The sequence below is a fragment of the Pezoporus flaviventris genome, unplaced genomic scaffold, assembly GCF_033815535.1.
Source record: "Pezoporus flaviventris isolate CSIRO_AGI_PZ_B2104156 unplaced genomic scaffold, CSIRO_AGI_Pfla_v1 ptg000066l, whole genome shotgun sequence".
Classification (NCBI taxonomy): Eukaryota; Metazoa; Chordata; class Aves; order Psittaciformes; family Psittacidae; genus Pezoporus; species Pezoporus flaviventris.
Window position 1 is genome coordinate 20,087,113 of NW_026892614.1, and position 23,878 is coordinate 20,110,990.

Consider the following 23,878-nt stretch of genomic DNA (forward strand, 5'->3'; position numbering starts at 1 on the left):
GCACAAATATGAACATGACAGTCATCAAGCCAATGAAAGAAAAAAAGTAGCCTTGAATAGATGGATGTCAAATAAGTGCTATGATGCACAGACTACCTAAATTTATATAAGTAAAAATTAATGTAAATAAGTGTTTTTATTATCATGGTTCTAGTGTTGCAAAGTAAATGCAGTGTGTGTTTGTGTTTATGTGTAGGTGTCTGTAGAGGATCGCCTTAAACAGTTACAGGAGGCACACCGAGATTTTGGGCCTGCATCACAGCACTTTCTTTCCAGTAAGTTCTTTGACTTAAGAGATGCATGTGAGATAGGATGGCTTTCTCAGACACCAACTGCTCTTTGCTCCAGATTTCCCTATGGCTTGAGAAACAGGAAGTTCCTCTACCATGTTATCGTTTACTTCCCTGTTTTTCTAGGGGAGTTCATCTTCATAACCCCTCTGGCATTCTCACTGGTGTACTTCTCATTGTAATATCTTGCTGAGTTATTGTTGCACCTGTGATTACTTTGTTCTTTGTCTTCTGTTTGCTGCAAGGTCTGACATTTAGCTGTTCCAGAATCTTTATGTGTTCATAACCACATCTTCTCAGCCCCTGCTACCTCTTTTCTTCAGTTTGCTTTTACTTCATGGAATTAGAGGCTTCATGACATACATTCCTGGAACCTCAAATAAAGCGGTTCAGAAAGCATGCCTGCATCAATTTCTCAAGCCCTGTCCTTTCATCATTTTTTAGTGAAAATTGTAAGCCTGCAATCTTCCATATACTAAGAAGGCAAAAGCAGATGCTTTTGCTCCCTCATTCTCATTTGATTTGTTATAGATAAGATAGGTTGCGATATCAAGATCTGTGTTGGCTTTCTGATGTTCTAGCCTACCTGCCAGCTTCAGAGCTCATGGTACAAAACTGGGGGCTTCAATAATAAAGACAAATTTATTGCAGGAATTGGGAAGTGAGCATAAAAGTGAGCAGATCTGTCCCAGAGAATCTCAAGTGCTGTATGTCACTGTATAGCTAAACAGCTACTGTAATTTAAAAAAATAAATAAATCTCAATTTATTCTGGAATTGCGTGATAACCATGTTGTCTTCTTGAATTGACTAGATTTTCAGTAAACGAGATGGTAAGCAGTAAACAACATGCAGTGTATTTAAAATATTAGAGCTCTTAACGCTAAATAATGATTCTCGGAGCCACTTTGTCTTCTTTTTTTTTAATTGATAGGCCAAACAACTTTAAAAGTGTGTGGTATTTTTGGTTTTGGTTTTTTTTTTTTTTTAATTTCATTAGAAGTATTGCATAGTGTTGCCACCATGGTTTTGTAGCCCATCCAATCTTGAGCTTGTAACCTCAACAGTACACCTACATAATAATTTGTAAAAAGGATATAGATAGAGTGGTACCTTTGGCACTCTTGGAAAATGCCAGATTAATTGTTTAGGAGAGTAGTCAGTCTAGTCTGTGTATTAAAACAAACTAGGAAGTAACATAGGGAAAACACAGTTTCCCCTATTCTAGGTGGTTTGAGAAATTCTTGACTTCACTCCTGTGTCACTGTCTGTTCACTTCACCTGAACCAATGCAAATATTCAGGTGACTGGCCTCGGGGAAAGTCAGTGAAAGAGTCTACATGAAAAACAAGGACGATTTCCAGGGAAGGTTGGCTGGTACTATTTGCCTTGACCTGGATCATTTCCTTGATTTAGCTTACAGCATGCCACAACAAATAATTGTATTCAAAAGACTGAGTAGTGAACTGGCTTTGATGTTTGATAAGACATTCATAGAATTACTTCCAAAGAGACTATACAGGGGCTTATCAGCATGCCTCAGCCTTGCTTAGGGCATCTTTTCCAGGCTTAAGGGGACATTTGGTTTATGTTGCATACAAAAGTCAAGAATGGAAAGTTGAACAGAACAGGATGCTTGTTGGTAGGTACCGCAAAGAGCTGTAGCCAAGTAAGTACTACACTGCTCAAAACCCAAATAATATGCAGTTACCCATTTAAATTATTTGCTAAAAACAAATGACCTTTTCCCCCACACAACCTACAGCAAAAACGTCTTCAAAAAACCAAACGTGTTTTAAGAGCTTGAGCTATACAGAGTTACAGAACTTAATACCTACAACTTTATGGAAAGTCTGTTAAGTGAAAGTCAGGCGCAGTAACTTCAAAGGAAAGTAATAAAAAAATCATTAAATCTGGAAAAATGAAGGTTTTATCCTGACAGGTTGAAATAGTGTGTGTTCTAAATGAAATTTTTCAAACCTTTTTAGCAGCCATAAATGACTTCTGTGAGGAACAAGTAAAGCAGTATTCTGAATAAAATAATCTCAAACTCGTAAACCTGTGATTATGATATGTATGTTTTGTACAAATCTGTATCACCAAAGCTGCACTGACAGCAGCTATTTTAAATTTACCTCACCTACATGTTACTCTTGCTCTAAATCCTAACAAGAGACTGTAGGTTGCCATCATTCCGTTTTCAGATGAATAGGCGCTAGTTGTCATTTAATCTGTGAACTTTTTCTACCTGTTCATCAGATTCATTATAAAGGACCTTATAATTTCTCCAGGTTCAGCCTTTCATGGGAAAGGCAATCTAAATGCGATTATCTAGCACCCTGATTCCAATCCCATTTATCTGAGCAGTGACTAATAACTGGTTTATTACTGCTTTTGGAGTTTTTTGAACACCAATTACGTGGATTCATCCAGACCATTGCTAAGCTTCAGAATATTTTTTAAGATTAGCAAACAATATGATACTGGCTTTTCCTAAAGTGCCCTGCGGTAGGATGCTGAGGTAAAACAGTAGGCCACTACAGTCTGTGATCCCTTTCTTATCTAAGCTATTTTTTCCCTTCCATCAGTTGTAGGCAAAATGCAATTGCTCTTTTTTTCAGTGCTTTTGAAATGGAAAGTGAGTTCCTTGCAAGTAAGTTAGTGATCAGTAAATTTTATGTATCCCTAATACAGGTAAAGATGAAGAATCCTTATTATCCGTGACTCTTTGCAAAGAGGTTATTTTGCTGTCTCTTGCTTTTAGACACAATAGCTTGGGTTTTGTTTGTTTGTTGGTGGGTTTTTTTTTGTAATTCATTGTGTTTTTTTCTAAAACCCATGATCCACTCACCTCTGTGGTGTTTTATGTATTTTTAAAAGATCCACGGTATGCTAACTCCACATGTTCTCTAATAAATAGGCCAGGTCTTCAAGGGGCCTGCTCAAAGCATCTGAGTGGTGTTCAGCCTTACTAATATCTGCGGGCCTGCTGGTGAATGCCAGAATCAGTAACTACTCTGTTCAGTTTTCATCAAGAAACTAGTTTTAAATAAGAACGGGAATATCATTTTGTAGAGCTTCATGCAGCAGAGAACTTGCAATGTTTTTAGAAAGGTTATTCCCAAATAGGCAGGGTATGACTTGGCCTGTAATAACTAACAGTTTAATTTATTATGTTGTTTAGCCCCTATCTGTGTCAGTGTAAAATACTTATAGTTTGTTGTAGCATGTAAATTGTATGTAAGCAAATTATGGCCAAATTTTTCTTCTTAGTTAGCCAACTTATTAGTATAGTAGTACCAGTGCCACCATAGCTGCCAAATTGCAACACTGAAGAAACTTTACCAGGTAACTATCTACCTCTTTATTGCAAATGGTTTTTTTCTTCTTTAAGTAGCAATATGGAATTTTCTCTGTTTTTCCTTGTAAATAATGTAGCTTGATTGGTTCCTGTAGTTTCCCAGTTATTCTTCCCAGTTAATCTGTATTTCAGCACATGAATGTTTCTTAAATTATAAGCCATGAAATCTTGTGTGGCCAAGGAAGAGGTGACAGCCATTAAACCCCTAAAGGGACAGCTGGCCGGGAGCAGGGTGAGACCTGCCTCTCTGCAGCAGTACCAGCCTATGGGGCATACAGAGCTTAGAAGCCTTCACTGAAGCCTTGAGAGAGGTCTTAGGGAGAGAGGAGAGAGTTATTTTCAAATGGATTTTTTTTTTTTTTTATTTTCCTAAAGAGGGATGAACTCTAAATTGAGCCATGCTTGCAGAAAATTACATTAATTGAGAGTTTAATTACTTGAGATCCAGTGTAGGGCAAAGCTGTGTCTCACTTTATCAGCTCTTTAAGAAGCAGTGTTTAAGGAGTAGGCTTTTTGTCTTGGAAGTGTTGGCATGTGTGTATGCTTTAAATTCATCTCATTGTGATGATCAGTTATTCCTACCCATTCTTTCAATCTCTGCTTCTCCACTGAACCTAGTGAAGTGAGTTTCTTTTTAATAAAACCTTAATTCACCAGGCACTAATCTGATAATTTCTGGTAGGACACATATGTGCCTTTGGTTCTTCAGTAAATAGCTACTTTTAAGTTATGCACCAGCGGTCCTGTCAGCCTGAACACTTTTCCCCTCTTCTCTCCTGGGATCTTTAAATAAGCAGAGTCATAGTGTCGTGTATGACTTCATGCCTTTTGCAATTCAGTGTGCAGAAGGCTTCTTAATGTTATGGATGGTATTTGTGTATCAGACTAGCATAAATTCTGCAAAGATTACTGCTGTTCAGCAAGGAGTCCAAGGATGGATTTTAATGGCTTTTTTTTTGGTGATACAGTGTTAATCAATATTAATTTGAGTTGCAAATAGGAGCTAAGGTTGGTAACTAATGAAAATAAGGTTGATATTTCTCCTTCTTGTTCTGTTGCAGAGCATTAATTATAGTAGTGAAAGCATTTCTTTTCAAACTTTAAACTGATAATAACTGTATTGTGGTAGGAAAACCAGTGTCTCCATTTTCATCAGATGTATAGCTTGCTTGCTCAGAATATATTATCCTTCTTTGAAGTAGAATCACCACATTTGTTTTCCAGCTTGGCCTCAAATAGGTGTCTAGAATAATCTTGACAGATTGACATTGTTTTCTCCAGCTGATTTTCTAATTACTGAAAGTTGTCTGGGAAATTTTAGTTGTTCCCATTTAAGTGTTTTAGTTGTAAAATAAAAACATAAAATAAAGATAAGTTTTTTTTATCTTTTTTTTTAAAAAGGTGCCTTCTAATAATCATCTTCTCTTTGTTTCTTCAGCCTCAGTACAGTTTCCATGGCAGAGATCTGTTTCACATAACAAAGTGCCCTATTATATCAAGTAAGTTTGCCTTGATTCTTTTTTCCTTAAGCATAACAGAGGGTCTTATTACCACATCCTGGCAGAAAAACATAGGTACTGAGTAATAGCTACAAATGTTATCAAGAGTTTCTCTACATAGTATTATGCTGCATATAACATACATTTTTTGTGTTTATTGCTTTGCAAATTGTGTAAGTTAGAAATATGTAAGAAGAAATCAATGACAAACCTTAACATAAAAGCCCACTAGGGTAGGAAACGGCGTAGATGCTACAGTGTTACACGGTATTGGTATTCAAGCTAGGCTTGTGCTTATGTGTGTGGCTCATCCAGAGTATAATAAACTGTAGAGTAAAGGCAAAAAAGCTGAATACATAATGTATTTAAAAATGCAACATTTATAACCTATAGCAGAACAGTGGTGACTAATATCTGTAGAGGCCATTCATCATTCTGTACAAAATTCCTTCAGAAATAAGATGCATTGATTGTCCTGTTATTTTACTTACCTTAGGGAAGTTTTTATAACGCTTAATATTAAGATAAATTTAACATTAATGTAAATATGGACAAAAATTGTACGAATACCTAGGTTATAATGCACAATGGTTGAGATATTCATTTTGAAAATGATAGGGAATACTTAGTTGTGGAAGAGCGGAGATTTTGATGTGTTCTACTCTGAGCAGTCCTTGACTTGGGTATTCTGATTCCTTCAATATTTATTCATATACTGTTTGCCGCTACTTCAAAGGTCAAAGATTGCAGCTTTGAGAGAAGGATAGCTTTTTGCCGGAGAGGTAAATGAAATTTCAAGAAGGTACAGTGTATAGTAAGCCAGACCCAGAGTAGTTTATTTTAGGCTGAAGAAAATCTGTGTTAAAATATTTTTGGTTTGAATTTGTAAAAAAAGTAGGGTTTTTAAGTCAATAGGATGATTATGAGTTGGACCTGCAGCTATTTCATTCTTAAAGAACATTACTGAGGGCTTTTTACTACTGCATATTGCTCCGTCATAAATCCAAGTGCCACATTTTGTGCTTCAAACAATTTATGAGTGCTTGTGATCTTTGAAGAGCAGGTAACAGCAAATCTATGTTGATCAAATCTGTTGTTATCATTCCTGAGGTGTGGTGGTTGATTTTAAACTGTGATATGAAGATTATTTCTTTTTAAAGGGTCTGAGTAGTAACTAGAAAAAAAGTAAAACCTACTGTGAATATCCTTGGATTCTGTATAAAGGGGTTTGTGCCTTCGCTGAGAAGTTTTGCAAGAAGCAACAGACAGCTGTGACACCCAGGAGGAGAGATTCCTCCCTTAGTCCCACGTGGCAGAGGAGAGGGCAGAGATTGGATGTGGAGGCATGCTGACTGCCCAGACTCAGGCAGCAGCGCAGTGAAAATGATCACCCCTGTGATCAATAAAAATGATCACAGCAGTAATTCAAAGCAAGCACTGAAGTTTCAAAACTACAGAGAGCAAGAGGAAAACTATCCTGAAAAAGTTTGGGTTGTTTTGTTTGTTTTGTTTGTTTTGTTGTTTTTTTTGCTAGATTTTTGGTTGGTTGGTTGGTTTTGTGTTGTTTTTTTTGGGGGGGGGGGGGGTTGGTGGGGGGTGTTTTGGGGTATTTTTTTGTGGGTATGTGCTTAGTGTGTTTTGAAGGGTGGCAACTCATGTTCCTGCTTTATTTCATCAGAGCTGGTAGCTGAATTTGGGGGTGTTCATCAGGTGTGACTTGGACTGTGGGGGGATCTTTGGAGCTCCCTGTCACATTCATAGTTAGAGGATAGAGATAGGGTGGATAGTCCTACCACCACAACAGATGAAACAAGCTAAGGTTAAGGCCTCTGACCTGTGCTGAGCAAAGATTTTTAACTGCCATATTTCATGTATTCCTTACTCCAACTCAGCCAGATTTCAGTTTCTTGAGAAATCTTTTTTTTATTATGATTAGTTCAGAAGAAAGTAGGTCTTTCCAGAGTGTGTGGTAGGTGCAATCCTGTATGCACACAACTTGATGTCAAAGTATCTGCTAATACAGTGGACTTGCTCTGATAGTAATGTGTTGGCTATCCTGGAGCTAGATTGGGGAATGAAGTCAGTCAGGGCTGAGAAACAAACCCTAACATCTCTCAGAAATTGTTAGAATGGTCTTGCACCGGAAGTTTGATAAAGGGACACAAGAGCAGCATAAGTCCTGTGAGAGTTGAGGTCTTTATAAAAACAGAAACCACTGGTTTATTTTGAGGAAGTGAAAAGAGTTAACTACTGCATCTCAAAGAAGACTTTTACAGTAATCTTTCCCTATATTCAACATGATACATGGTGTTGATGCAATGTGTTGATTCTTGTGTCTTGAAAGAGAAGAATGATGTTACATGTAGCCAGTAGGATTTATTAATTTTAAAAAGCATGAGGAGGAATACTGAATTTCAGTAACTTCACAGTCTGACAAGCAGGATGACCTTGGCAGTTTTATTCTCATTGCTTACTGATCTAACTTCGATGTTGGCAGCAGCAACTAGATAAAACACAGAGCTGTGAAAAATAAAATGGAAAAGAACTGATTCTGAACTTCGTTTGCTTTGGTATGATCAGGCTGGAGAGTACTCTTAGCTTTAAATATTCTTTTATTCCATTCCCAAATTTCAGATATAGTTTAAAGAACAGTGCAACACAAAAAACTTAATTGAGTGTAGTGATTACATGAGCTTTTGTAATGCAATTCAAGAGAACAGTCATCAGTATTTAATGGTTTATTGATTTCTTAATATAGAAGTAAATTCTGGGATAGAGGAAAAAATAATTTTCTTTTTTGTTTAATTTTACTAACCTCTTTGAATGAGGTGCCTTTATAAAACATGAGTGAAAGTTATGATGAGTCTCAGTAACTGTAATTCAAGAGTAATTATTTTTGCTGTCTTTACAGCAAGACTTGTATGTGCAGGGAGAGGTTTGAAGGTACCAGTTGTTCATTTTATGGGAAAGGAGAGAAAAAAAGGCAGAACAAGGAGAATAAAAGTATCATTCAGTGATTGGCGGCTGAAAAATGAGAGTTTTTTAAAATTAATTTTGAAAAGGAAATAAATGCTTATTGAATCAGGCTACTTTAATTCTGAATGAGAGCATACACTATTCTTAGACAACTATAAATTCCTAGCCTTACTTCATTATGATTGCTTTTTGTGAGTGTCCTTGAAGAAGAAATGTAAAATATTCAGAAAGTTACATAGCTGCAGATGATGATGTAGTTCTACCTCTGCTGAGTATTTAAAACAATAAATAAAATACTGCAGTCTTCACAGTTTTATTGCACACATAGAATGGAGTTTAAAAAAAAAAAAAATTAGGGAACTGCGACTAGAAAGCAGGAGGGATTACTTTAGGAAGCAATGAATCTGTAAGGAGAATGTCAAAAAGATGCAAGATGGCTGCATTTTCAGATGAGCAACATTTGTCCCGATTGTTTCCTGATGCCAGAAGTAACTTGCAGTGACACGCCTAGAGAGGAGTGTCTCAGAGAAAGAGGTCTTTGGCATGCCAGAACAACATGGTGGCTTTGTAGTCAGTTTGTTCTCCCCCCCCCCCCCCCCCCCCCCCCCCCCCCGTTTAGTAGTGGTTGGCATGTCTGCCCTTTCTGGGGTTGTATTTGATCAGGTAACAGAAGTACGCAAAAGATTAACAAGCCAGTGTACAAACTGCTCTGCCCTGGAAGTTCAGACAGAGACAGTCTGGGTTTGGGATATTTTGGAAAGAGTTGCTATTCTGCTTGGCTGGAAGAAGGATTTATAGCTCATTGAGACCAGGTTTGTCAAGGTGTGTGTGCCTGGGCTATGGCAGATCCTTGGTTGAACTGAACCTACACACATGATTTAACCTGTCTCTTTTCACTTCTTGAATTGTCTTACTGCATAAACCAGATTTTCCAAATGGCTTTGCCTCCCTTGATGTGATTTTATTGAGCCACTTTTGCTTCCTGTTTGGTTTTTGTTTGGTTTTTTTTTCTTATGACAATTGATAGGAGTTTTTGTATTTCTGTAGTCTTGGTCTTCTCTGTCACAGTACAATTCACTCAATGGGTACCTGAATCTCTAAGATCTCAATGCTGTTAAAAAGCAAAAAAAAAGCTTATTCTTCCATATTTTATAAAAGAGGATGGGACTGCTGAGTAGTATGGAGGGGAATACAGCACAGCAGGTGCAGTATTTGGTAATGCACTTTTATTAACAAAAGTGTGAAGTTTGGGTACAAGGTTTGGCAAACTTGCCATTGAATACACATTTCATAGGTTGGCTTGCGAAGGTTTGAGATTTAATAAGAGTTGTCTGCTGCTCATTTATAGCTATTTAAATCACACAAGTAAGTCATGCTTGGGTTCTATAACAGAATTAAAAAAATAAAGCCTATATTACATAGCACTTCAATAAAAATATTCTGAAGAGAAATAGAATAATAAAGGAGACACTAGGTGTGATCATTAAACATCTTTGAGGAAAACACAATGAACTGCAAACAATGTGCAGAAAATATAATTATCCTGGCATTTCTCACTGTTCTTTTAACTGTAATTTAAGTGTTCTTCAGCTGTGTAGCTTTCAGTGCTATAAATTATTACATATTTGTACTGTGCAGAAGAAACAAAAGGGTAATACAGAAAGGGTCACAGTGAGTTTAATCTCATGCAGGCATTATATAGGGAGAGCAATTTCTTCATCAAATTGATCAGTATCAAACTCCATAGTCACCCTGGTTACTTTTCTGCAGAGACTGGCATCACTGACATCTTAAAACTCCTATTTTATCCCCCTCCTATATCAGTATTTCCCTTAGAAGAGGAAAAGAAAAATAATTTGCAGAAAAAGGTGATAGAGGTTTCAGGTTTTGAGAGTTTCTTCAATTACTAGTTCCTATGCGGGTCTTTGTTTCCTATTAAAGAAATGCAATAGTACATTTTCTCTGGAGAGATTTCAATATATCTGCATATAAATTGTTCCACCAACCTCTACTATAGATTAGCCTTGCAATGCATTATGCCAACTCTTTTTCATTAAACAGTATTTTCTAATGGGCTTAAAAACAAAAGAAAAAATATATATCTAGATAAAGCACCATGCACATTTGTAAAGTGAAGATGTTATGCCATTTGAAATTTGGCAGGGGCAGCAAAGTCAGAGTTCTGAGTACTGTTGATTCATTACTGATCAGTAAAGGTCTTGATTTCAGGTAACATTTTGTGCAAATTGATTACAGGAACAGAAAGCAGCTTAACATGATGATGCCAGAGTATTGCTTCAGTGTCTGATCTTGTGGTGTTTGCCAGTGATTATCAATACAGCATTAGGCTTTGCCTGTGCTGGGAAATGATAAAACCCCCACCAATCTGTCTCTAGTATTCTTTCATGTAGACAAAAAGCTACAAAAGAAGGAATTGAATTTTATTCCCCCCCCCCCCCCCCCCCCCCCCCCCGCCATAACTCCATGGGCAGCTTGCCAACACCTGGAGACATAGTACTTCATTTCAACCCGACTGTTCTCTTGCTTCTAGAGATCAGAAGTGACAAGCTAGCTGTTTCTCAGCTCTGTATTTACAACCAGGAAGTGTTTTTAACATGGATTATCTTTGCCAATTATAATTAGAAAGCTGCCAGCAAACATAATGGATAAAACAGATTGCAAGGGTAAATGTTTGTCATTTAAGCTTTAGAGCACTTCATTAATACGTAGCTTTTGAAATTTGGTGTATTTTATGGTTATAATGTGTATTTTTAGTTACTGAGATGTACACAAATGCAGTTAGACTTTAAATTACACAGTTTCATCTTGTAATCTATTCATGTATGCATATTTTGCTATGTGGCTTATACTGCCATCAGTAAGTTTTGCGGAAGAGAGCTGGGACACTCTGAATAGCTCCAACTTTTTATACTAGCCACTAAAAAAGTAACACTGAATGAATTCTCTTGTAGCTCAGTCAGTGAAACACTTTTAATTCTCCATTGACTGAACCAAGAGGGAAGATGTTACGTTTGCACCACTTGTGTTACTGCTCTGTAGACCTTCTCACTTCTGGCATAGCAGAAATCCCTTATGCCACTCACTGCGCAGAATGAAATCATGTAACCTGGGCTCCTGTGGACTTTGAAAAGTTCTTTTTATCCAGTCCCATTTGCATGCAAGATGAATAATGAGCCCAACTGGTGTTTACTTTCACTCAGGGTAAATACCATTTCACTCTACAGGTAGTTCTTCTTGAAGTTAGTAGAGTATTTGCCAGAGAAGATGCTCCTTTGTGTGAGTGTAACTGTGACCTGGGACAGAACTACCCCAGTGATTGTAACAGAGAGGGAAGACTCAGTAGATTTGTCTGCTCCTGGCTAAATGCTTGTTTTGAGTCTTTCCTGAAGTTCAGTGAGATGACTAAAAATTATAAACTTATGTTTTTCACCAGTTACCATGTCGTTTTTTGTCTTTAGCATCATTCCAAATTTAGATTTCCACTATTCCACTAGATTCTGCAGCTTTAGTTTTCTATCACTGGGAGTTACAGGTTGTGTTCTATAGAAAATGGGATTTCTTATCTTTCTTGGCAAATAACAGGGCTGAATTTTCTTAAGTTCCCTGTTGTGTCTCTGTGGTAAAAACAATCCATCCAATTCTACCTAATTACTTTCTGGGACTTATGGAAAATTATGGCCTCCTGAGGAATCAAGTTGGAGTTCTTTTCGTGATGTAGTAAAATTATTTTGTTTGTAAATCTTCAGGAAATGACTGGATCATTTCTGGGAATGGGTTGTACACTAGTTGCTTACCTTGGTTTAGCAACTCTGTTAACTTATCAGTTTCTGGTCCTTTGCTCTAACAATGACATCTTTCACACGTGCATGTAAAATACGTACAAAGTGTGTAATCCTCTTTGTCATTTTCCTTGGTTTTGTAGGTCTGATGTTATTTGTGTTTACTGAGCAAAGTATCAGAGGCTTCTCTGATGCATGAGCACATCCAAGTCTGCTTTTACACTCTAGGCAATCACTGACAGGCCATCATAGCTACTGTGATGCATGTATTTCTGAGTAAGTTGTTATGTCATGAGCTTGCATAAAAGGAGCTGAGAGATTGCGGTCAGGAAGTTTTCTCCCAGTTTCATCAAGTCTGTCTCATCTGCTACAGACCACCCAGTACTGTAAAGTTTCTGAGCACATTTCTCAGTGCATCACCTGCTTGCATTAGTCTTGCATCTAACACAAAAGATACGGTAGCTACAGCAGAGAAAGGTAGATTTTATTTCAAAGAGCTGCTTTACAAACCAAATCACCAGAAAGCACTTTGTCTTGCATGCCTCCTGTTTGGACTGCCTAATAAAATGAGTTCTTTCTCTGACAGTTTTATTTGTAGCATAGGAAGGTTATCTGCGCACCCATTTTTTTCTTCCTGTGAAAATCAGTTTGTATCCGCATAAAAGTCCCTGCATATTACAAAACTCTTATCAAACAAAACTTTGCATTAGGAAATGTCGCTGTTGAGACTGATTCCTCCCCTCTTCCCCAGTTTTCTACAGCTCTCTTTAAATTTTGTGTCACGTGTTTTTTTTCTTCAGCTCTGTCCAGAGTAGTCTAGCTTGGGTGAATTTTGTCTTAAGTGACGCCTATCCATGGAATATATTCAGTGGTGGTAGTAGCATTGCCCACAGCAATGGAGTTGCTGACTCCTTTGACTTGAACAGGCTGTTGAGCTGGTGATTCAGTCACCCTGAGCCCATTCCTCTTCTCTGCTGGATCACTATACAGGGTTGCTTAGCTGTTATGGATTGTTCCTTGCTAGGTGTTTTGGGATTAGGCTGGCGCAATCATGTTCACCTTGTGTAGTCATTTAGCAGCTGTCAGGTAGTACTGACTTTTAGGCAATTACGGACAACCTTGGATGAATTCCACCAAATGATGTTCATTGGGCCTCCATTCTCACATAATTCATGTGGCATGCAAAAGAACTGAGTTACAAGTTTTCAAAACCCATTAGTCTATACGCGGTCTGACACAAATGTATTTCTCTTTCAAACAAACATAACAATATTTTCTGGTCATTATGAGGTATAAATTTCATGTTTTGTGTTTTTCTGTAAAGAGAGAATTTAGCTCTTCATGTATTTACTACTTTAAATGGAGAAACATTATGATAATGTAGGATACAGACATTTTGGCTATCTCCACTTTTTCCTGTTTCATTTTAATCATGCACAAAATATAAATGACATCATTTTTGCACAGCATGTGGTCACAATTGAACTGGTTTTTAGTCTTTCGAATAAAGCTGCTACTGAAACTGGGCACTTAAAGCAGACAGTTTCAATAATGAAATTGTTGTTTCTTGAAAACCTGATTTGAGGAAATTAAGTTTGATTGGTAATGCCACCTCTTATTCATTACATATGGGTTTATAAATTACTTAGAATCTGGAATCTAAATTGTAATTAAATCTGCCCACATCCTAATTAAGGATTACAGACGCATACTGGAGTATGTCAGTATATTTCTGCGAGGGCATGGAGAGGGGAAAGCTAGAAATTATCTAGGTATTTAAACTTTTTTTTTTTAATAAGAAAAGATTTCTGTACCTATCAAAACTTACAATTTATTGCAAGAAAAAATCATTTCCAATCAACTTCTACTATCAGTCCGTTGTTGTTTGTGTAGAGAGGCATTTGCTGCTAACAAAACCACACAAGTAGGAAATAGATTTCTTCATGGAAACATATTTTTTAATGTCAAAAAATAGTTAACTGAGGAATAAAGGCTGTGATTCAGCAAAGTCCTTACCATCATGGCTTACTTTGACATGATAGTTTCTAAGGCAGTGAACAGGATTTGACTCAGCTAAATTGCATATTGTTCACATGCAGTGTTTGCACTAATATTTCAGCATTTAAATTAGTTAAATGTATTTTTACATACACCTGTATTTAAAGTTTCTGTCACAGTACTGCCACCTACCTTCACATAGAAGTTTGAAGGTGTTTTAGTTCAGTCTTTTCTTAGAAAATTCTATATTTTTCACTTATGATGTTCATAGTAAAATCACTGGTCTTGGTCTTTTTTTTTTTGGTTGGTTGGTTGGCTTGGGGTTTTGGGAGTATGGGTCTGTTGGGGGGGGGCAGGGTTTTTGGTCAGGGAAGTTGAGATGAAGCAATTTCCTTAAAACAGGCTTTATTAAACTGATTGCATATTGGATCCATTTCAGTGGGCAATTGCAATGGGTTTTGTCAATAGAAATAAATTACAAATTGTCACCATGATAATGGCAGCATGCCTAACATGATGTTGCAGATATTTGGAAGCTTCAGGACTATTTTTGAGATCATTTAATAAATTGATCAGTACAACCCATTGTATTTTCTGTTCCTGTTTACTGAGGCTGTATTTGTTGGCTTTTCTAATATACTGTAGGTTTTTCATGGCAGATGTTTGAGAATGCTGGACAGTCAGTTGCCCTTACCTTGGCACGGCACCAAACATAGATACATCCTTTTTTGTTATTGGCTTCATGATGATTGATTGGTGTGCCCCTTCCAGGAAAGTAATTGTCAAGCTTCTTGTTTTTCAAATTACTTTTCTGGACAAGGATAAACATAGTGCTGTTACAAAAGTGTCTTTCTAGAAACTGCAGAAACACTGGTTTAGATACCGATATGCTGAACTCTGGTATGCTTTAGCTTCGGAGTTCAGCATATCAGAGCCTTAGCCACCTCATTTAGAATTTGAAACATGAATGCAATTCATGTGATACTATCAAACTGAAACCAAATTAAACTTTAAGTTCAGGAAAAATGTGTTCTCTCTTCTCCCTACTTTCAGTTGTTTTAGAGAATAATCACAAAGAGGGGGGGAAAAAAGATTTAGACCTAAACTAAAAAAAGGTTATACCCAAAAGTTTATACCTATTTATACCTAAACTAAAAAATAAATATATATTTTGTCTATGAACTTCCATGAAAATCAGCTCACAAAGTTGTGATGGTGCCAGACATACAAATGAGACCCATTTCAGAGAGTTAAGCCTAATGTTGGGGAAAAGCTGACTGTGGAGACCAGACTTAAAGCTGGAAAGGTCACTCTAGTGCATGGAGTGTAAAATGAAGATCATATCCCCTGTTCAGAGACCTGTTGTATACACTTTCCACTAGTGAATATCAAAGAGTAATGTAAAGAAGGGCCCTCAGCACTTACTTTGCTTGGAGCCTGCCTTCCCTTTGTAGTACATGTCCTGTCTCTGACCCTTTTTGTTTTGTCCTGTCTCTGGCCCTTTTTTTTTTTTTTTATGTACTACCTGGCATAAAAGGGTTCTTTCTTCACTGAGTTTTCAATTTAAAAAAAAATTAATCGGTGATGGTAAATTACTGTGCACTCACTGAGGTACAGCCATTTATATATTCCAACTGAAAATACAGTCCACTACATTTAACAGCAAAGTGCCATTAAAAGTTATTATTTGCAACCTATATGTGGAAAAACCTGCATACCTGTGTGTGTGTGTGTGTGGTAGGGAAATATGTGCATATTAACAATTTATAAATGGAAACAAAGGTGAAATACATGGTGTTCTCTGCTTACTACTGTTAGATTTGCTAACCTAGCATCATATATTTTTCATTATCAATTTTTAAAGGGAATGCTATTATCTTTTTATCATAACTTCACAGTATCACAGTATGCTAGAGATTGGAAGGGACCTCGAAAGATCATCTAGTCCAATCCCCCTGCCGGAGCAGGAGCACCTAGATAATGTTACACAGGAATGTGTCCAGGCGGGTTTTGAATGTCTCCAGGGAAGGAGAGTCCACAACCTCCCTGGGCAGCCTGTTCCAGTGTTCCGTCACCCTCACTGAGAAGAAGTTTCTTCTCAAGTTTAAGTGGAACCTCTTGTGTTCCAGTTTGTACCCATTACCCCTTGTCCTATCATTGTTTGCCACTGAGTAGAGCCTGGCTCCATCCTCGTGACACTCCCCCTTTATATATTTATATACACTAATAAGGTCACCCCTCAGTCTCCTCTTCTCCAAACTATAGAGACCCAGCTCTCTCAGTCTTTCCTCATAAGGGAGATGCTCCACTCCCTTAATCATCTTCGTTGCCCTGCGCTGGACTCTCTCCAGCAGCTCCCTGTCCTTCTTGAACTGAGGGGCCCAGAACTGGACACAATATTCCAGATGCAGTCTCACCAGGGCAGAGTAGAGGGGAAGGAGGACCTCTCTCGACCTACTAACCACCCCCCTTCTAATACACCCCAGGATGCCATTGGCCTTCTTAGCCACAAGGGCACAGTGTTGGCTCATGGTCATCCTGTCGTCCAATAGGACCCCCAGGTCCCTCTCCCCTACACTGCTCTCTAACAGGTCGTTTCCCAAGCTGTACTGGAACCTGGGGTTGTTCCTGCCCAGATGCAGGCCTCTACACTTTCCCTTGTTATATTTCATATACTTTCCTAATTAATTCTTTATAATTCAAATGTAAATACTTTGTGAGGCAAGATTGTGCAATCTTTTCAGCAATTAATATTGATAAATACAAGAAAAATGTGGCTTGTAGAAAGGGAGATTTCAGTAGACCTGACATAAGTTTTGACCCCTATGGCTGCATGCTTGAAACTGTGGTGAATTGAAACAGCAGTGCTAAACAATGGGTTAAGTACTGCTGCCTATTCACTGTCTATTCTGTGAGTACTAGTGTAGAACACACCCCCTAAATGAAAATACCTATTCACTGGGGGTGTGAATGGTGATCAGGGTTTCCATTGCACTCAATCTTAAAGGTCCTTTCCAACATAAATGGCTCTATGATGTGTTACAGGTAAAGCTTAAAATCATTGTATGTGTTCTGATATGTGTTCAGATATGCAAAGAAATAAAACCTCAGTGCTTTTTATTTTTACCATGGTTTTACAAATACTTTCATTGTACTAAAGCACCAGGAAATTTTGCATTCTTACCATATTAGTGTGCCTCTTTGCTGCAAAGTCTGAGTTCAACTGATAAAGTCATACGTAGAATCAAAAGTAAATATTGTTAAATATGGGTGGGCTGTTGTCTGTCTAACTTTGTGGTTGAAAAATCAAGGAGCTAAGTGACTTGGATCATGCATTTTAATTAAAGAGCTGAGGGATTTCTTGCCACTTAAACAGGAAATCTGAATATCTTTGGGGTTTTGTTCTTTGGAAGTGTGTATGTGTGTTACCTGAAATTTTGATTACCTCATTCCTTTGTAGTCATGAGACACAGACAACCTGTTGGGATCATCCGAAAATGACTGATCTCTTCCAGTCCTTAGGTGAGTGAATTTCTCAAAATATACCATTATGTGATGTTCACTCCATGAGTAAAAGCTGCTTTGATTGCTGACCATGTCCCAGAGCATTGCCTACCTTACGAGACACATTTTGCATGAAAACTCCTGCCTTGATCGTGCCATGTGTATTGCCTTTCAGTACTTTTAATTCTGAACAATATGCTCTGACTCTGTTGTTTAATGCAGTTATCTTGTTTATCTCTTTAAATCCACTAGGGATTATCCAATGATGCAGAGTGTCTGTGTGTTTAAAGCAGGATGCCTTCTGCAGTGAACTGATTTTTGTAATAAAGCAGAACATCTATGCTTTCAGGAAAAGCTAGAACATATGATGGTACAACTAGTTCAATGTGCCCTGCTAACATCTACATTTATTGTGAAATATCCCTTTCTAAGGAACAAAAGGGTAAAATACTGTGAAGTGCAGAGAAATATTACAATACTCATCTGTTTTTAAAATAGAGCTTATGGTTATCTTACTGTCCCTTTCAAAGCAGTGTTTACAAAGGCATGGCACAGAAATTGTGACTTAAATAAACATTTTTTGTCTCTGTTACTTTGACCTTAGCTGCCTTCTGTTTCTTACATATTATCTGATGGAGCTGTAAAATATTTGAGAAATGTACTGTATTTGAGCACTTGTCTGGAAAGTACTTTACACTGCTTAATATGTATTAAAACTTTATTGTATATGTACTACATGCACCAAGGTAATGTTAGGATTTCTGGTGTGCCCATCTCTGAAGGCTCTGGTCTCTCAGGGTCACGAGGCTTTTGCTGAAGTTGGAATGGACTGAGGCCTCAACTTCTCACTTTGTTTTACTTTTTCTATTAAGTCATTGCAGAGAAGAGAAGGGATATCACATTTCTTCCACAATGTGAAATTTGCATGTAAAGGAAGCCTCCAGGCTACTTTTAGGGCTGCTCATATTTCTGTTCTCCTGTTTCAGCTGACCTGAACAACGTACGCTTCTCTGCCTACCGTACAGCCATCAAAATCCGACGACTGCAGAAAGCACTGTGCTGTGAGTTTGGCCTTTGAGGCACATTATTTCTCTACAGTACTTGGGAAAGGGAGGGTAAACTTAAATCTAACAACATTCATGTTTAACAAGTGGCCAGATACACCCTTGACAAATTGTCAACCAAGAAAATTGCAGGAAGACTTGCCTATATATGTGTCATTATAACAGGAGCTTGTTGTCATCTGGCACAGTTTTAAGACCACCTTCAGAAATGCAATCAGTGCTGTTCCTTTTGTCATTGTTTGCATAGCTGATTATTTCTTACCAGGGAACAGGTCAAATTCCCTTTGACTGTGATGATTCTCAACCTCATTCTGTCCCATGAATGACTTCTGAGGTAGCCAAAACACAGCATGTGCTAGCACCTCCTCCCTGAGGAAGGGGAGAATGGTTAAGCCCTGTTAAGAATTCTAGTTTTGGCTGTTACTTGGTGGTTTTGTTTTAAGATAGGAAAAGAGTCATTTTCTGTGCCCCTGTCATTCATTCTCTGGTCTGAATTACTAATCTACTACTGTAGTCTTCTGTTGTATTTCCTGTAATTTTAACTGTGGATGTTTTTTAAAGGTGTTTGGATGCAGAATGCTTCAGAAAGGCTTATGTGCTAAGGCAAAGAAAATGCCAAAACAAATCACTAGAAAATGAGGTCATTGTAAACTGTAAAATGTGACAAATTGCTGTCACAGCCTCAAGCGTGTGTATAACTGCAGAGGCCTTTTTGCTGAGAACTCTAAGGGCACAGCTGAAGCAGGATGCACGGTCCCACTTGCACATGATGGATTTCGACTTTGCAGTGAGGACTGGTGACACAATATTAGTGCTATACAAGCAGGTTCAAGGTTATGTAATTTGAGAACTATACTTTGGAAAACTTTGCTGATGCCAGCTCTCCTTTCTAAGTCTTTGGTCTTGTTAAGTGTCAAAACCCCATGGTTCTGGGGAATTTACTCCCTCCCACCCTCCCTTAGAAGTGGGAAAGTAGTCAAGTTCTGTCTTGTTCTGTATTTTCAAGGTAGATTCCTGCAGAGACTAATATGTGCATATGTACCTAAGTGTATTTCTTTTTCAGGAAGCTGAGAAAGATTGCAGGCTGAAAAGAACAAATTCTTAGCTTCTCTCTTTCAGGTTATGTGGGACAGACATACACAGAGCACTTTCCCACTGTGCCAGAAGAAAAATGGAGCCAGAGAGAGTATCCTGTGTTGCAGTTGTACTGGGCAGCTATGTAACACCAGACGCTGACTGTTGTATTTTATTCTCATGCAGCATAGTTTAGCTTGTTTTCAAGAAATTGTATTGCCCCAGGTACTGAAGTATAGTACTAGAAGACAGAAAGGGAGCAAAATTTCCATGTGTATTCAGAATTCTGTCACTGAGCTCTGCTGGGTGATTTAAAATATATGAATGCTAATAGGATTATCAGCAAGGTTAAGGAATGATGATTAGTCACACACCAGACTAAAAGTGAGAGCTGTGTAAACTTTGCTTAGCCATGCAGTCTTTTAAAGGAGCTGCTATCATTCACAAGGTCTTGCTGATACAAAAGCTCCATAGCAATGCCTGCCTATTTTCTGTAGAACTTCAATAACTTCAAATCAGCTGCATGTAACTATTTGCTCCTGAGTCAGTCACTCACATCTGTTTGAACCCTGCTGAATGATGTGGTTTCTGTTTACAGTTTTTCTTTAGAAAAGTCTCCTCGCTGCAGAAATGACCCTTCTGTGCATTTGGTGGTTAACAGCAGGACTGGGTGTTCAGCACATTCAAACAGATGCAAAATGGTACTGCAAAAGTGCACTAAAAGCTGTGTATAGTAGGCTTCATGCCAGCAAAAGCATGCAAGTCTCAGGTTATCTTTTCTCCATTTGCATAAACACAGTTTATTTAAAAACTTACAGAAATAATAGATTCACCAAAAAATAGTCTATGTCATCTTGTGATATATAGGGTTGGTGGTTTTGTTTTGGTTTTAAATATGCCTGAGAGCCTTTTCTAGTGTATTATGTATTTTCCAGCCACTGCAGAAGATAATGCTGCAGTGTACTGCCAAATACTTTGGCTACCTCAGGTCAAACTAATGGCAAGGTGTTTGCAGCAATTAGCATTATGCCTGTTTGGTAAATGTATATGACCGGCATTTGTTTGCAAGTACAAGAGATAGGCTTAAGGGAGGGAAGAAAAAAAAAGATAAACCAAATGTAAAATCCCTGCAAGTCTGATGCTGAAAAGTTAGAGTAGCATGTACTGATGTCAGTGAGGGAGAGGAAAGGCAAGGGCTGTAGGTTAGCATCTCTTATTTTACAACGATATGAGGAAGGGTAGGCTGGGTAAAAGGGATTAGGAATCATAAAATCAGCTAAGTTAGAAAAAACCTTTTAAGATGATCAAGTCCAGCCATTACCCCAGGACTGCCAAGTTCACCACTAAACCATATAGAAGGGCCTCATCTACACGGTTTTTGAACACTTCCAGGGATGGTGACTCCACCACTTCCCTGGGCAGCCTGTTCCAATACCTAAGCACCCTTTTGGTGGAGATGTTTTTCCTAACATCCAATCTAAATCTCCCCTGTCGCAGCTTGAGAATGTTACCTCTTGTCCTATCATTTGTTATTTGGGAGAAGAGACCAGCCACCTCCTCTCGCCTTCCTCCCTTCAGGTAGTTATAGAGAGTGATAAGGTCCTCTCTGAACCTTCTTTTGGCACATAATGTTATCTTTTGGTAGATGATCACTGAGTTCTTGAAAGATATGCTCATAGCGGTTAGTGTTGTCTTCCTCCTACTTTTTCTGATGAGCTTCTTTTCCAGCCCAAATTAGACTTACCTGATTTGCACAGGATGCCTTTTTGGAGTCCTTATTTAACATCATTGGTGGAGAGCAATTTACAACACATCTGAGACTGTCATGTTTCATTTCCTTTGAGAGGTGACATTTATAGTAAGTGTGTTGCTGACACTCCAGAAACAGCTCTGTATGAGCTTGGAATATACTTCAACTTCCTGTTGTATACACTGTAGCAAGGATGCAGCTTTGTTTTTTTCTTTCCCTAAAGTCCCCTCTCCTATTAAAAAATCTCACAGAGATTTATACCACCCTTTGACTTACACTATTCTTTCTTTAACATCAAAATAAGTTTCCTCTTTTCTACTTTGTTTTGTAGAAGGAATTAGAAGAGCTCGTTGATAGCTTTTTATTTTCACTATGCAAAGCCCAGATTTTCACAATCATATTTGTGTGGTTTGGGAAGCAAAACCCTTTTCACCTGTAGGATGCCCATAGCATGACCAACTGCTTATAGGAAGAATCCTGTAATAAAGGAGATCAAAATATTTTTCATGAAAGCATAGAATTAATGTTCTAGAAAACTACAACAAACAATTTCCCTGGGTCCTTCTGCTGGCTTTCCTTTAGGCCTTAGTTTAGCAACCACTGTTCAGTTAATCAGGCCTCAGAATATTCTGTCTGTACTTAAGAGAACATTGTTACTGAAGAGTGCTCTTTTTTGATTCAATCAAAAGTGATAGTCACTTAATGGGACTCGGCTTTGTGGTAAATGTGAAGAATCCTCTAAGCCGGTGTGTGTACATCTGAAGTTAGGATCCTCTAATTACAGAGGTTAGATCAGTGGCTTTTTAAATATTCTTCAGTCTGTGCAGTGTCATTATGGTGTTCTTGTTGATCCTGTTTTTTTAAATAGGTAGTACCAAAATGCTGTTGACATATCACAGAGAAGGGGTTTTCACTATTATGTTACTTAATGAAGGCTATATCTTAGCTAATTGTCTGCAGCATTTGCTACAACATGCACATGAACAAGTATTGTGAAAGTTATGCTCAAGCATCTTTTATGCATCTTCTTGCTTTCTTTCTTTCTTTCTTTTTTTTTTTTAATCCTCTTTTGTTAGTGGACCTATTGGACCTGAACACAACAAGTGACATTTTCAAACAGCACAAGTTGAGTCAAAATGACCAACTGATTGGTGTCCAGGATGTGATCAGCTGTCTCACAACCATCTACAGTGGACTTGAAGAGAAACACAAAGATATGGTGAATGTTCCTCTCTGTGTAGACATGTGTCTTAACTGGCTACTCAATGTATATGATAGGTAAGTAAGAAGTCTTTATGCACAGTTTGTATCCCAGGAATTTAATATAGTATTAACAAAGTATAATTGTGATTTTTGCATATGTGACATGACATATCAATAATGCTAGACTTATGGGACTGTTGTGTATTTTTCCGAGTTACTTTCTTGAGGAAGTGTCCATGATAATAGAAAAATGATACAGCCTTGAGAAGTCCTGCTCAAATCTTTGAACTATCATTACACTGTTTTTATACTACTACTATTCTCAGAGGATACAATAAAGTCCACTCCAACAGCCCCTCATGATTTTGGCCAGTTCTTTCTGAGTCTCCAGACACTTCTTTCTTCTGCTGAATGTTAGACTCTCATCTCTCTGCGCTATGTCAGCCTGCACGACCTAAAGTTAGTATGCTTTTATTTAGTTGTGATTTTGAGTCATGAGTCTGTTGCTCATTTTTCTTAGTGGTCTTCAGTATTGTTCTTGCCCTTCCATAGTAAAAACTGGGAAAAGACTTGGTTTCTATCAGCTTCTCCATTTCATATGATCTATTAAGTTACATTGCTTGAGCAGCAGCATTTCAGGACCCTTCTGCAGCAGACTGAAGACACAATAATGCAATACACGGGGTGGTTGCTTTAGTTTTGTCTAATTGGATAGATGCTTTAGTTTGGAGTTATACGCAGAATTATAAATCCAGGTTTCTAAGCTGCATGAGGTTGTTTACCAGATTTCTTTTATTTCTCTCCATTTGAAGATGGAAAGGGCAAAATTATTTCTTGATTAATGATAGAAATTCTTATAACTGGCTTTGCAAGACAGCTGTTACTTGTTGGTGTACGCAGTATCTTCACTATGTTCACTCACTTAACCAGTGCCAGATTCTAACAGTTCACAGCTTTTTGCATTCTCCCCCTTCACTTGCCCAGAGGACTACATTCCAGTACTCCTATACCTTATGGATATTTTATTTTATTGTTATTTTAAATATTGTGGTAGGGGAGCGTGAATGGGGGAAGAAAGTACATACAAGAAGTTAATCACTGATGTGCTGACTGTGTATTATGCGTTGGCATTCAAATATTGCTCTTTAATACCATGACATTTTTGTTAGTTGGACTCATCATTACTGCTGAAAAAAATTGACAGCCCATCATACAATGGCTGGGACTTCTTCCTGCAAGTATTTTCATTTTGCAGAGCTGACAATCAAGCAGTAGATCAAGTGGGTTGCTTGGCTTATGTTATTGTTTATTTTGAGTAAGAGGCTTAATAATGTCAGAGGGTTTTTTGGGTTTTTGTTTT

At 37.9% G+C, this 23,878-nt stretch overlaps 1 protein-coding gene across 5 annotated transcripts in view; it reads left to right on the forward strand.

Annotated features, from left to right (window-relative positions):
• UTRN (utrophin) overlaps nucleotides 1-23,878 on the forward strand; it is a 369,745-nt gene that overhangs the window by 296,814 nt on the left and 49,053 nt on the right. For all 5 annotated transcript variants that reach the window (XM_061471431.1, XM_061471432.1, XM_061471430.1 and 2 more), the window contains 5 exons: nucleotides 197-275; nucleotides 5,089-5,149; nucleotides 17,384-17,445; nucleotides 18,414-18,488; nucleotides 22,392-22,593. In XM_061471431.1, coding sequence (XP_061327415.1) covers nucleotides 197-275; nucleotides 5,089-5,149; nucleotides 17,384-17,445; nucleotides 18,414-18,488; nucleotides 22,392-22,593 — 479 coding nt within the window. The remainder of the gene's footprint in view (nucleotides 1-196; nucleotides 276-5,088; nucleotides 5,150-17,383; nucleotides 17,446-18,413; nucleotides 18,489-22,391; nucleotides 22,594-23,878) is intronic.